Genomic DNA, 15,477 nt, shown 5'->3' with positions numbered 1-15,477 from the left:
CCTGAAGTAAAGCACTGCAATAAAGACCACATTGGTTCCCTCTGTACACTTAAATTATTTCATATTTGCTTGCATAACATATAGGGCTCTACAGGCTCAAAATTTCTCTTACCTGACCAGCGTGCTTTCCATATCCAGCGACATCTGATGATTTGGATCCAGAACTTCTTTAATGCTGGAAACTCCCAATTTCTGAACGAAGAGACCCACTTCATTCTTTTTGCTGACTGTTTTTGTGATCTTCCCTTGTGGCTGTACTGACTGCTTGCTATAACTTGCATCTTGGAAACCTGCAATAAATTCCTGTAATTCTTAAGTGGTTCTTGAAATCTAGGTGTGCAATTCCTTTGGCACAGGAAATTGACACACTGGCTACGAGAGTGAACAGAATACAGGTTTGATATATCTTTGGATTTGGGGGGGTCGACCCACTTGTGGGGAGGGGTGTGTTTTTTTTTTTTTTTCTTCAAATGTAGTCATGACCATCACAGTATCAGTGGCGGGGGTATGACAGAACTCATGAATAAAAATGGTGTTGCTTTCTTAGCAGTATTTTGTGCTGAGCTGAGATTAGGATCTATGATTTGCTCAAATGGGGCGGTGGGTAGGCTTCGTATAAGTACATGGAACATTTGTGGCCTAAATGATGGCAAAAAGCGGGCGCTTCTATTCAAAGTCTTACACACTATGCAAGTGGATATCTTGTGTTTACAAGAAACACATGTACCATGGGGAAAGCGGGAGTGTCTGAAAGTCTTGGGGTTTGAGTTAGTAGCCTGTACAAGACAGTCATCTATGATTAGAGGGGTGGCCATATTGCTAAGGCGCGGAGTTGGGGTCTGTAAAAGGGCGAAAGAGGACAGAGCGGGTAGATGGGCAGTAGCCGAAATCATGATTAATAATAGCTCTATTTCTATCTGCACGATCTACGGCTCCAACCTAGATAATCCAGAAATGCTTAAATGTCGAATTAACAATGTGGCCGCATTCAATGATTGTTTGTGGGGACTTAAATATTCATTTGGCAGGCAACTTTTATCTTTTAAGTGATCAAAGGTATTTGGGTAGGAAGCCAAGGGTCTTTAAGGCCCTTCAGACTTTAGTCTCTGAGCACAGACTGGCTGATGTCTGGTATAGGCATAAAAAAAGACGACCATGGTTTTTTGCTTATTACTCCGCCCCCCATAATAAAATGGTGTGTTTGGATTAACTTTTTATGTCCGATCAGTTGGTAGGGGAGGCTTCGGTTGAAGTTCCCCCGAGAATTCTATCTGACCATAATGCGCTGATTGTGGAATTTCCTTGGCAGAACTTGGATAGAGCTCCCAGACCATGGACATTTGAAAGAAAACTATTATTTGATCAATCTTATCGGGACCACATAACTAAATGGATATCGGAATTTTTTAGTATTGATAGAAAGACCGCATCGGATTCTATAGTGTGGGACACATTTAAAGCTGCAGTGCGGGGGGGGGGAGACTAAGCTTCGCTGCTTATCGCTGGAAGACTGCTCAGGAGCAGATTAAGGGGCGTGTTGAGCAGCTACGGGTTGCAGAGATGGAGCTGACGCAGAATATCAAGGATGGCCATAACATTGATCAAAGCCAACAAACGGTGGCTATTGTCCAATCTAAATTATTAGAATTTTTTGGGAAGGACCTGGCTACAAAATACATTCAATACCGTACGATGATGTACGAATTTGGGGAAAATTCTGGCAGAGTTCTCGCCAAACGGCTACAGCAGAGAAGTATGGCAAATGGAATAAGTAGAGTTCAAGATCAGCAAGGCCGGATTCAGGACACTCGGGAGGGGGTTATGGATGTCTTTGTAAAGTTTTATACTCTGCTGTATAAGGAAGAGAGGACTATGGCATTTATTGAGTCTGTGGGGGAGGGGTTTTTGCAGGATATAGATACTTCTAAAGTTACAACAGACCAGAATGAGGCTCTTTCAGCCCCAATTGCATGGGAAGAGGTCGAATTGGGAGTAAAATCTTTGGCCGCTGGTCCGGATGCTATTCTGTTAGAATTTTATAGGGCATTCGCTCAAGAAATCCGACAGGATGTCTTATCAGTTTTTAGGGGCGCACAGAGGGGTGTCATACCAGAGCCGTGGAGGCGAACAACTATTCTTTCTTTTTAAGAAGAAAGATAAGCCTGAGCTAAACCAGTCATCTTATCGGCCTATTTCACTAATTAATACAGAGTAAAATATATTCTAAAATTTTAGCCTCTAGACTTGCCGTAGTCATTACCCCATTAGTGTCTATATGGCAACATAGGTTTATCCCCGGAAGGGATACAGCCGACCATGTTAGGCGGGTCATTGCCCTGCTGGATTGGGCGCAGGCCAGAGTCTTCCCTTGCGGTGATCCTGTTGGACGCAGAGAAGGCGTTCAACAGGGTATCCTGGGGCTTTTTGTGGGCAGTGCTTCGCTGGAAGGGATTTAGTATTGAATTTATACGGGCACTACAAGCATTGTACATCTCCCCAGCGGCAACAATCTGCATCTCGGGGCAGGAAACTGGGCTATTTAACATCGGCAGGGGTACTAGGGAAGGCTGTCCGTGTTCTCCTTTGCTTTTTGCTCTGTACATCGACCCTTTCCTTACTAAAATCGAAGGAGATCCAAACATTCTGCCGGTCCGGGTCAATGGCACAGATTATAAGACGTTGGCTTATGCGGACGACATTGTGGTTTTAGCCAGGGATGTTGCTGTGGCTTTTGCGACCTTAAAGACTCTTGCAGAGCAGTTTGGCTTACCATCAGGCTACAAATTGAACGTCGATAAGACGCAGATTTTACATTCAGCTTTCATGTGTCCTTCTGATGTCCCTCTTGCCACTGAAGCAACATATCTGGGGGTTAAAATCATTGCCTCAGTAGCTAGCATTCCTGACCTGAATTTTCTGCCAGTGGTCGAATCTATTAATACTAAACATGAAAGATTAGACCATCTGCATCTCTCGCTGTACAGCCGGTGTAACATACATTAATTTCGGGAGGACCAGCATTTTAAGTATTTGTTCAGAACCATTCCGCTAGAATTTTCTCAAGGGTCTCTGAGCAGGGCTGAGAGGATTTGCTCTAGATTTCTCTGGGGCTATAGTCTGCCACATAGGGCGGCTAAATGCATGCGTCTCCCTAGAGATCGTTGGGGCTGGGCGGTTCCTAATATTGTATTGTATTATTGGTCAGCTATGTTGCAACATTTTGGAATACTTTTAGTAGAAGACAGGGCTGAGGTTCCATTAGCCAAAAGACCTACTATCTATGAAATAGGTTTGGGAGACGCGGCTAAGGGCATCTTAGTGATGGTGCTCGAACCAAGCTATTTTAAAAAGACAAGGTTCAAAGTAATCAGGGGTATGTTCTCGTTTTGGCAGAAGATTCGCCGCAAGTGTGAAATTTCTAACATTAATACCTACACGCCTTTTACGGCTGCTAGAATTTTGCCACTGATTTTTCAGGACCAGGTTATCTTTAGATGGAAGCGATTGGGCTTGAAGGTTATTGGTGATTTGTGCACGGAGGGGCAAGTGGCTTCCTTTTCCTTTATTAGGGAGAAGTTCAGTCTACATTCCCATGATTTTTTTAAATATCTTCAGATTAGAAGTTTTCTTGATAAATATCAAAACGAGACGGCCACGAAGTTTGAAAAGGTTATTATAATAGAATTAGCCCGAAAGAAAGCAAGAATAGGCACAGTATATCAGCATTTTCTATCCTGCTTTCCGGATGATGTTGATGTGCAGAATACCAAGTGGGAGGCACAATTTTGCTAGACAGGGGCTGATATTAGGTTTGCTTTAGAACTGGCAAGTCAGATTTTAGTTTCCGGTAGTCTACAGACGCAATTCTATATGGCGATGTTTGATTTGTACTACACACTTGCAAAGTGGGGGGGGGGCGGAAGGGCGATAGGTGTGGCATTTGTGGGCTCCAAGCCGCCGATGCAGTACACATGTTCTATCTGTGCCCAAATCTGGGGGAATTCCTTCATGAAGTTGAGTACTTCATTAATGCAGTGTTTAAAAATTCCGGTTAAAATTTCCCCAGAGTTGGAGATAATGGGTTGTGAGTGCACCGGGACGGCTGGTGGATCTAGACACAGTTTCTTTCTTGTTTGTAGCAATGGCAATTATTCGGCTGTGCATTACGTTTCAAGGGCTCAGCCCGGAAGCCCCAACATTTTTTAATTGGAGAGCCAGGATGCTCGCATTGTTTAATTTGGAGTCCTCTGTTTATCTTTTAAGGGGGGAAAAGAGGCGGAAGTTTGGCACTCGGATATGGGCCCCTATCAAGGAGTAGTCTAAGGGTTGATGGGTATAGTTGAGCTGGGCCAATTGCAGGTTGCAGGGCTTTATAGATATGTGCCATACTTTGTTTCTGTCGTCTTCGTTTTGTTTATTAGGTCATACAACTGATTTATTAGTGTATATTTTGTCAATTCCGGACAGGTTTTTTATTTTTATATATATTTTTTTTTTTACCATGGCTTTCTTGGCTATTCCGTTTCATTTGTTTTTTTTTTCTTGCTGTATTTCTGTATATTGTGCTTGTCATGACGTGTTGACATTTAAATAAAGTTTTTAAAAAAGATTGGGGGGGTCGACTGGGGAAGTGTACAGAGGAAAGTGAGGATTGAGCATACTGGGATGAATATGTGAGTCAGATAAACGGACTACCACCATATTTTTTTTTCTACGATGTACAAAAGCTGTTGGTAAATATTAATGGAACTTGCCTTGCACAGGTAGATCAAATATCCGATGACTTGGGACACTAGGCTGAAAACCCTTCGCCGAGTGAAGGGGTTCAAGGCGAGAAAATTATAGGGAGACTGTTTCATTTATGTAGTAGTTGAAAGCAATATGAGTTGCCTTTTAATTACTTCAGAGTGCTGGCTTTAATAGAAAGTCGTTTTAACAGGAAGTTGAAATTCATTTGGTTAGGGATAGTGACTTTGTCAGGTGTCTGTTGATACCCTAATTTTGTGCTGAGTTTAGTTGAAAGCAAATCAGAAAACCTCTTTAAATTTGGACAATTCAGAAATGTTTGGGTTGTGATCTTGAGTCTGGATTCCGCATTTAAAATAGTATGGGCTTGTGCGCTAGTGAGATTGAGGGATCGATCATTTGTTAAGTTGGACTAATCTGTTGGGACGTAATGAGGGACCAGTTCTTCAAAGTATTTTGTGTTGTTACGCCAGTACTTTAAGGATGGGTTTGAAATCATGCCACTTTACAGGTATTAACAATGGCTGCCTGGTCCTAATGTACTTTCAGCCTGATGTACACCAACCCCATCTCTTCATACAGTTTACCCACAACTCCCTTAGTCCTAACTCTCCTAATTTCGGCGCACTGTCTGCTTGAGAGCCCACTGTGGTCTAGACCTGTCCTTGGTGAATCTTCATGCCCAGCAGTTTGTATGCCTTCGAAATAGCAGAATAAAGATGAGATGTCTCGAGCATCGGGCCAGCAGTGGAGAGTATTGAAATAAATGACGACAAAAGATTGGTTGATTAAGCTTTTGAGAGCTACAGTACTTATTCTTTCCTGCAAAGTTCTTTGTACTCTCAGAGCAGAATGCTACAATGATGGGATCATTCATCTGGTGTAGAGTTTGATGCACACCTCTGGAGAGAAATGCCAGGCCTTGTCGGAGAGAATGTGAATGGTGACCCAGGACTTCTGCAATGGCTCTTGTGGACTTGTTGATGGGTAATGGTAGTAATTTCATCAGTTCTGTCTGGTGTGAATATTAGTTGGATTGAATTACATTTTTTAATTGATTACTTGTCATCTCAGGACAGTAGGTACGTTGAATCTGAAGTGCAAGTTTGGTGATGCAAGCTCACCCTCATTCTGGTATATCCCTTCTCTTCCTGTGGTAGTGTTCATATGATTTGTTCTGTTTTTATATTTTGTGGGTTTTTAAAAATGTTGGGTGGGAAACATATAACTGATGGTTGTGTGCTTTCAGTGAACCCATTCCTAATCCAGGGTCTGTCGCCTTTAGCCCCCAAACAGTGCTACTTGGGTCAGTTCAGTGGCTCTGCGCTTCAGAGGTACATCACTGCCCATAGACACCTAGTTGTGTCTTTCACCTCCAAAAATACCCCCTCCCCACCCCCCCCCCTCCCCCCCCCACCCACCCCAGTTACTCATTACATCCCGACCCATGCATAAACCCCTGTGTATGCATGGGCCGGGATTACAAGTTGGAAGGTATTGAATACATTCGGTAATTCCCAAATGCATTAAATACCCATTTTGTAAAATTTAGGCAGGTTTGCGCTGGCAAAATGTAACGGGGAAAGCATACAGCATTTACAGTGACAAACATATTTTGGTGTGTTAAATACCAAAATCCGCAGGTTATTCCCCAGTAACTCTTGATAGGTGCTCTTTACCGCACCTGGTAAATGATTCCTGTGGTATCGTTATTTACCAGGTGCCATAAATAGCTCCTAGGCTTTTGCTCAAGCCCTTAGTATTCATACAGATATATCAAAGGCTTGGAGGTGTTAAATGTGTGTCATCTGTACAATTCTGCTACATCTGCGTTTACCGAGACTAACCGTTTCTGCTCCTTTTTGTGTATACAATGACCCGGCCATAGAATCCTTTGAAATGTTTTTATTGCCAGGGACGTGGCCTTGGGAAATCTTATTATAAGTCCACTTTTTAAGGGTGATTCAGGCAGCTACCATGATGTAATTCTATGTTGTCTTGTACCAAATTTAGACTAGTTTGCTGAATTTAGATGCTTATGGGGAGGATTTTTAAACCACAGTGTGAATGTATGCCTTTGGCATTCCGTACCAAATATTTTATTTCACTTTAATGCTTTAAGATGCTAGATATAATAAGTGTTTGAAATTCCTACAGGTTGGCTGGTTCACTATTTAGGGTTTGATATTTTCATAGAACATTAGATGATTTGTTTTAAATGCAAGCTGGAGAGTGGCAGTTACCATGCTGTTTGTGAGAGGAAAAACGAACATAAAAGCTTGACTTGGAAATTACAACATTAAAGTAATTTGCAGAATAAGCACATGAGGCGTGTTCTATACTTTTGCGCGACTCGTTTCGATTTTGAGTAATAAGTCAGATACTTCTGCATACATAACTTGTGGTGTTCACTCGTGATTCTTGCCCTTGCTCACCCCAATTTTCCTGACTTACAAACGTTGTTGTTGTGGTTTACGACTTGCTTGCTAGTCCGTGTTTGACTGCTCTTTTAATTACACGTCTGAATTTCTGTGCATGGTTAATGTTTTGTTTGATTCATTTCCAGGTGCGATATCCTGAACGCATTACAATATTGAGAGGAAACCATGAGAGTCGACAAATAACACAAGTTTATGGCTTCTATGATGAATGTCTAAGAAAATATGGAAATGCAAATGTTTGGAAATACTTTACAGATCTGTTTGACTACCTTCCACTTACAGCCTTGGTGGACGGACAGGTATGGTTACTGTTGAATTACAAGGGAGTGTTCATTTAAAGAATCCATTAAGGTTTTATAAATATTATTGTAGCTTATCTCTAAATACCATCAATCAAAACCAGATACCAGTGGCAGGCGTCAACCGGGCTTCTTGTGGGTGTGATTGTGGCACAAAAGGCATAATTTAATGCTCAAATTTACTAGCAGCTATTATCTTTTTTTTAATAACTTTATTTTTGATTTTACAAAAATTAATAACAATACTTCTGACAGATGGGATAAGAAGTCATCAGTACAAAGTGCATATTCAACCTTAAGTACGGAGGTATAACATTGATTGGCAAATCCCGCAACCGGGTTACTTAAGCGAAATCGTTCATGAGTAGCAGCAGTGGCAATCCGATTAATACATAGGACCTTTCTGCTAAAGAGCCTCTTTGCAAACACAGGGCGGGAAGACAGTTCTTATGAGCCCGGGCCAGTTGTCGCATGAGATAATACAGGGTCCCCCTACTCCACATCTAAATCGATCTTGTAGTGCTTTTGCCATGGGGACCAAATTTTCTTGAATTTACATGGGTAGCCTCTTGCCTTATAAACTACCTTTTTCGCAGCCATGTATAAATCCATATTGGATTTCCATTCTTACTAGCAGCTATTATCAATGGGCCTGACCTGTTTCGGAGGCCATCTAATGAGGTGGCTCTCTGGATCATTAAGGCTCTTAGAGGGAAATGTCCATACATTTTGCAGTGCCTTGGGGGATGCTATGGTTATATACAACATGTGTTATCCTTGTTGGGCTCCTTTTCATAAAGCATCTTCTCACAGAAGCCACAGGTCCTGAAGAATGGATTCTTACAGCAGCAGGGTATGAAAAGGGTCTTTTTAGATTAATCTTATGTTGTGAAGGAGTGCTTCCCTGGTGCAAGCTTCATATGCACTCAACTCCAATGAGAAGGCGCCCAGAAGGATGAAGTAATCAAGTGAAAAAACAATGTATTTTTGTAAAGACCTTAAAAACGTAAAGAAATTAAGCAGAGCTTTGAAGTATTCACTTATCACATGACTTGCCTTTAGAAATCTGTGTGATTGTGTTTTTTTAGGTGAATAGAGTTCGGTTCACTGTTCCCTCATGACCCATAGTTTGGGTTGATTCCAATGAGGTCATTGCGCTAATAATGACACTGTTTACAGCCTTTAAAGCACAGTTTGAGCTTCTATTGCTGTGGCAAAGGTACAGTGGAACTCCTAACCCGGTGCAAAGGAATGATTCCAGCTTTTGCAGGTAAGTAACGTATTGGGTCTGCACTATTGACTTGTTCAGTAGACTTATTGGGGGCATAACCTGCTACAAAAGCATTGCGCCTAACTAGTTTAGAGGTAAGAAAAACACAAACTAAAGGTAACTTTCTGTATGAATGTAATTTATGGTAAGGGTTATTTAATTCTAACTAACCACATGGACGATAAAGGAGATGGTATGAACAGTTAATGGGGCCCAGATGTATCATTTGCACTCAAATATTCTGGCTTAGTAAATTTTGTCTTCTCTGGGTTCTCTAGCGTTTTTTTGACCATGATTAATGCTTCAAAGATTGCAAAACCTTGATTTTTGCACTACTAATTGCTAAATATAAAACTTATCTTTGTACAGATTTTCTGCCTCCATGGTGGCCTTTCTCCTTCAATTGATACTCTTGATCACATTCGAGCATTAGATCGTCTGCAAGAAGTTCCTCATGAGGTATGTCTTTTGCGGTTCATGCTTTGCTCCACAATGTCTTATGTTGGGCCTTTCAAGATCTGTCTTCAAAGAGCTTAATACATTGTCGGGTGGGAGACAGCACAAGAGGGGTAGAGCAACAACTGTGGCCGATGGGAGCACACAATGCTGTGAACACAAAGCATAGGGGTGACACACGGGAGAAACGCACAAGTAAGCATTACGCAAGGGAGAGAGCAACATGGGAGTGTTGGAAAAGTGAACAAGTCAGAGAGCTACTCTGAGCGATAGGGCAGGTATTTATTGGGGTGGGGGGGACAAGAACATGAATGAGTAAAAGGAAACATGAAAGTGCAGGAGTTTTTCATCTCTCTAAGTGAATAGTGAAAGTATAAGTCAGGCAGCTAAACAGGCTGTACTCTAGTAGAAGGACAAACCCAAGAAGATGAAGACCAGCCTTGGAATAAAAAACAACCAAATAAAACTGACCAAGCCAACTACTAGCATGCCCACTGTAAATTCACAATAGGTCTTTTGAAATCAGACAGCTTGCATTGTTTGGTTGATTAGATCAATCATTCAAGCCGTACTTGTAGAGTGTGTTTTTTCACTCTATAAGGTATTCAGCAGCTGTGCTGCAGTTATAAGTTGAAAAGCCTGGTCATGGGTATATTCCTGAAGTGCGTCAGCGAGGGTGCGGAGGTAAAGTGAGAGGGTGTTCCAGGCTTTGGTGGCGAGGTCAGAGGAGTGTCCTCTGGAGCGGCGGATATGTGGTATCTGTGTGAGGGCGAGGTGTGCAGAGCAGATTCCTAGGAGAGTAGTGGAAATGCATGCAGCAGTTCAAGTAAGCATGTCCTTGGTCATGGAGGGCTTTGTAGGCATGAGTCAGAAGCTTAAATTAGCATCTCTTCAGGCCGGGAGCCAGTGGTGGTCTTTCAGGTGCTAGGTGATGCGGGTCCTCTTCAGCAGAGGATCAGTCTGGAAACTGCATTCTGGATAGTCTGGAGTCTTTGCATGAGTTCGGTGGTGGTGCCTGCATAGTGTGTTGCTGTAGTCCAGTCGGCTGATAAGGGCCTGAATCGCCGTTTTTCTGGGGCTGATGGGGAGCCCCTTGAAAACCTTGCGGAGCATGTGGAAGCAGCTTTAGGAGATGCCGTTGACCTGACATTACATGTAGAGATTGCTGTCCAGGATGATGCGGAGGTTGCGGACGTGATCTTTTGGCGTGGGGGGTGGGGACTGAGCTCCGCCGGCCACCAGTAGTCATTCTAGAGGGGGTTGCCTGCTGAAGGTCAGAACTTCCACTTTGTCCGTTTTGAGCTTCAGACTGCTGTCCTTCATCCAGTTGGAAACGTTTGTCATATAGTGGTGGAAGTTGGTCTTTGTTCAGGTGGTCCGCAGAGAGAGAGAACGAGCAGGGTATCTCTGGCACAGGAGATGTTGATGTAGTGAAATTTGACTAAGTGGTGCCCTGTACTTGTTGAAGAGGGTAGTACTGAGGGAAGAACCTTGGTGTGCGTGGGCTGTGAGGTGAAGGGTGGGAGGTGGATACTCTGGGTGCTCCCTGTGAGAAAGGATGGTTTTTCATTGAGCACACTAAAGAGCACTGGGTGGAGGATCAACTCTTTGCGGTCTTTAATGCTAAAGGGAAATATTGTTCACAAAATCATCCTGTGCTTAAAGACGTGTTCTGTATGACCTGGCTATAAAGCAGCCTCCTGAAGACCTTCGGATCCATTCCTATGGAGCTAAGGACAATTTTTTAGCTCTATAGATCAAGTCCTAAATTTTGTATGACACAATGGACATTTTTAATTCTAAATACACTGCAGCCTATGTAAAGCTACTTTTTTCCCATGTTTTGTATTTCTTGTAAAAGTATGTCCACATAAGCCTTGAAATTCAGCATAAGCATTATACCTTAATCTTGGAGCTTAACTATAAAGGAAACAATATAGAAAATGAATAAGGGAATGCAGCCATGGAAGTCTGAAATACAACCTGTTTGAAGGAGATGAGTGTATTCTCCATCATGTCTCATTTTAGCAGTTGCTCCAGTGTCTCAGTTCTTTTTTTTTTTTTTTTTCCCCCCCCCCCCCCCCCCCATTTCATGTGAAAAGAATCTTTGACAGTGGGTTAGGGTTTTCTGAGAGAATGTTTTCTCTAAAGTTTGTTTGTTTTTTGACCCATTTTTCATCTGAAATGTTTAGCTTCATATCCTGATTCAGGTGTGTTTTTGCAGCAGCTTTCCCTCAAAGAAGTGTCCTTCTGACCCTTTTTAAGTGCACAACGTTGCAAATGGCCCAAACAGTCTGTGTGGTCTCCCTTCTCCACTCAAATTTTGTTAATTAGTGTACATTTTGGGTAAAAATGTATAGGGGGGCTCTAACAGCATTGTGTAAAAAAAAAAAAAAATCAATACAATAAAACTTTGACATAAAATTTGAGCTATTTTCAAATAAGCTAACTGTACCAGTCTGTCTTTCCAACAATAAAACATTTTTTTTAAAAGCGAAAAAAAAAGCTGAAGTTTGACTGGCCTGTAGTCCCAAAACAAAGGTGTGGATGAATCCAGGAGCAACAGCTCCAAAGGAATCGAACCCTCACTTGTACAGCAGTGACAACCATACCAACGGAGGGAATCTGCTGCGTGTAGAGGAACCCAACAATCGGCCTCCATAGGGAAGCCCCAGCGAATTCAAGGCAAGGACTTTCCAACCTTCCTATTTGATGCGAGTATTGCAAGCCATCTAAAAGAATGGTGAAGCATTACCAAAAACAAATGGGTGCTGAGTATTATGTAAAGGGTATGCAGTGCATGTGAAAGTGCATCGACCAACGTTTCCACCAAGGAAAGCACCCAAATTAAACCATTATATTCTGTACAAAAAGGTGAACTTAATCATCAGGAAGGAGCCACAGAATAGGTTCTTTCTAGACAGAAACAGGAGGTGCATTTAAAATATTCTCTCGTACAGTAAAAAGTTTGAATTATAAAGTGAACCACTTTAAGTTCAAATGAGTAGGTAAGAAAAGATAAGTTTTGAATGTTGACACTACCTCACATTTTCCCTCGTCCCAAAACTTGAGATTAGATCTGTTCAGTAGAAAAGCAAAAGATATACTTCCACTTTCTCACTGCAAGAAAACACATAACGGTTCTGCGGTTTGTGTAGTAGGAAAGTTGCTTTTTCTGTGCAATGTCTGCCTCAAATAAACTCCCTTTGTATGTTCTCTGTGTGTGTGCGCTTTCTAGTAGTAGCAGTGCATTTCGAGAAACAGAACAGCTTTACCTGTTCGTGGACGACTGGTTGATGTACAGAACAACTTTCCTGAATTTTCAAAGTACATTGCACTTATCAATTTCTTGAGTTACAAGTCAGTATCCTGAAGTTGACTTAAGTCCTCTTCACAGGGATACGCTGCTTACATGTCATAGCAAAGTTTTACCTTGGGATGTTGGAAAGACCTTGAGCTACAGAAAAATCCAAACTGCTTCACAACCTTGATTCTCCTGAGCTTTGTGGCTTAATTTATATTTTTCATCCGAATAGCACACTAAATGAGGCCACTGCAGTAGTGTTAAGAAGGTCAGTGGGAAAGATGAACGTAATCTTCCGCAACATTGACAGTCTACCTTGATGGTGCTTAGAAGTAATCTTTGTCGTTGGTACAGTACCAACATTCTAATTTATTTGTGGGGTTTTATAAAGCTCGAACATGACCCTTCCTGGTATCAAAGCGCTGTACATATAGCAGTCAGGATATTCATAATGAGTAAGATGCAAGGAAGGGAAATGTAAGGAGCAATGCAAGACAAAAATGAGTTCTTGTATGCACAACTTCTTAGTAGATTCTGGATCCAGATAAGTCTACCTGAAAATGATCGAGTAGAGTGCCTGAGAAGAACTAGTGGAGGAATCCTTTCAATAGATGCCTTCTTACTACTTTTTGAATAAGGTAGAAGCGGGGTTTGTCCAAATTTCTGGGGGCAGAGTGTTCCATATTCTTGGTGCTAGACCCAAGAAGGAGCGGTTGTAAGTCTTTTTGTTGAACTTCTGTGACTTCAGCAGCAGGGAGTTGGAGCCTCTTGAGGAGCGACTGCCACCCGATAGCTCATGTTGTTTAGACAGGTATGTGGTAGGGGTTCGCCGCATGAGTCATGCAAACTATCTTCAAGTTGAATAAAGTGGGTATAAGTGTGGATTCTTGAGGCACTCGAATCGTGACTGGTGTGGTGTCAGATAGGGTCTGATTGACTTTGTGCTCTATAATGAAGAAACGAGGCAAACCAGTTTAAGTCGGGACCAGTTTGTCCCATCCTCTTCTCCATAAGGTCAATTATTTTATCCTGTTTAACTGTGTCACAAGCTGAGGAGAGAGCAAGTAGTATAAGTAGGCAGGGTTTGTTCTGGTCTATCATTCTCTGTGTATCATTGACAATGTCTGCCAGAGCTGTTTCAGTGCTATGACCAGTTGTGAATCCAGATTGAAGGTTGATCAAGAGTTGTAGGTGTATGTATTTTTATTTTTTTGGATTAGGGGTGCCCGGACCTATCTTTAAGCAGTTTGGAAACAATTCCTGAGAGAGAGATGCACTGGCCCTCTTTGTCGATGGAGGGGCTCAGCGGTTTGTACTTGGCGGGTAGAGGATCATTGGAATGTTTGAAGTGTTTTATGGTCATTAATATTCTAAGTAAAGGTGCTTTATCTGGGATTTTAAAGTCCCTCCATTGTTTTTAGTAATCTAGCCAAAAGGAAGAGAACTGACCTGGTGCTGTACAGGTAGGAGCCTAGGCTGGGTTGGCAGAAGCTTCTATCCACACAAGCAGTTGTCACGTTTGGGTCGCTGACCGGATTAGGAGCTCACCTGGCTGTGATCCAGGAGCTTACACCAATTCAGGGTGTATGGTCTACACAGAGATCCAATATCCCATCGTCCATCACAGCTCATCTAGTCCTCAAAGTTGTCCTATCTTCTCTGCAAACAATGTTTATCTAGACGCAAGTGTTCTCACCAAGCACAGTGTATCGTTACAGTCATGAATGGGCCATTGATGACCTTCTTTATTTGGCATGTCTTCAAATAGGGTTTCACTCGTACTCCTACAATGGGACAGAACACATAATATGCCCAGTGTTTGCTTCCAGGTGTTGAAGCTGGTACGATGCCTTTTTAAGGAATTGGAAAGGGAAGTTTTATCTACTTATATCAGTTCTTTAACTACCAGCTATACTGACAGCAAACTTATTTAAACCCCAAAATGATGCTCCTTGTTCTAATTTTTCCTGAGCAGCGGTTTGCAGACCTAATTTGCTGTCCAGACTTCTGGGCCATGTATTCTGCAATCATTACAATCTTCTGTTAAAATAGAATAGTTATGAGATAATCTTTATTTCTTCCAAAAGTGATTTTGGGTTTTTATGTTAAGCAGACCACATCTTTTCCTGTGTTCTTTAAGAATCCTACTTCTTTGGTAGAGAGAGATGTGATACTAGGTTACATTTGAGAGACTATTTAAACCGGTTTCCCTACCTTTTAAAAAGTAGGGATTGATTGTATCCTCCATGTGTCTTGTTAGCCAATAAAATGCTAACAGACCAACTAAAGGTTCGCTCTGTGGGGGGGTGGGCTGGGGGGGCGGGGAGCTTCAACTGCTTCAGTTACAAATGTCTATTTTAGATATCTGAAGAGCTGCTAGCTGGTCTCAAGTTATTGCTTTCATTCATGGCTCTCGCTCAAAAGGTGAAAGAAATTTGAATAAAATCTACCTGCTGTTATGTAAGCAGTGTTTACCGTCCAATTTCCTGAAGGCCCCATAGTAAGGGGATATGCTTGCTAGTCTTTGACAGACTATCAGTGAAAACAGTATGATGCATACAAAATATTATTTGCGATCCTAGTTTTGCATCATAGGAATCTTCATGAAACTCATAAACGCCCTGCTCCTCCCAACGTAGGTAGTCTTTGGATAGAAATGTCCTGTCATTATAATCCATATGTGCATCAGAGGAACTAAGGCTTTGGAGCATCTTCCAGTGCAAGACATGATGAACAGGGGACACTGGGTCCTTTAAGGAGCAGTGCGTAATTTCAACTTTCCATAGTTGCTACCTATCTGACTGACTGCTTCCCTTGTTTCCTTCATGTAAAGCTGCGAAATGTAACATCCAAAAAGGCTGCAGTGTCTATTTTATATGCATTCAATAATGCTGACGTTTCCTTCAAATATTTGAGTTTTGGGATTCAGCGTTACTCACATTTTTCATTAAGGCTATTGTA

At 42.0% G+C, this 15,477-nt stretch overlaps 1 protein-coding gene across 1 annotated transcript in view; it reads left to right on the top strand.

Annotated features, from left to right (window-relative positions):
* PPP2CB (protein phosphatase 2 catalytic subunit beta) overlaps nucleotides 1–15,477 on the top strand; it is a 100,274-nt gene that overhangs the window by 61,231 nt on the left and 23,566 nt on the right. Inside the window, exons 3-4 of the mRNA XM_085636491.1 lie at nucleotides 7,313–7,486; nucleotides 9,126–9,215. Of these exons, the coding sequence (XP_085492617.1) occupies nucleotides 7,313–7,486; nucleotides 9,126–9,215 (264 nt within the window). The remainder of the gene's footprint in view (nucleotides 1–7,312; nucleotides 7,487–9,125; nucleotides 9,216–15,477) is intronic.

Source organism: Triturus cristatus, chromosome 2_1 (assembly GCF_964204655.1).
Source record: "Triturus cristatus chromosome 2_1, aTriCri1.1, whole genome shotgun sequence".
NCBI classification, from domain to species: Eukaryota; Metazoa; Chordata; class Amphibia; order Caudata; family Salamandridae; genus Triturus; species Triturus cristatus.
This window is presented reverse-complemented; position numbering and strand designations above follow the sequence as displayed.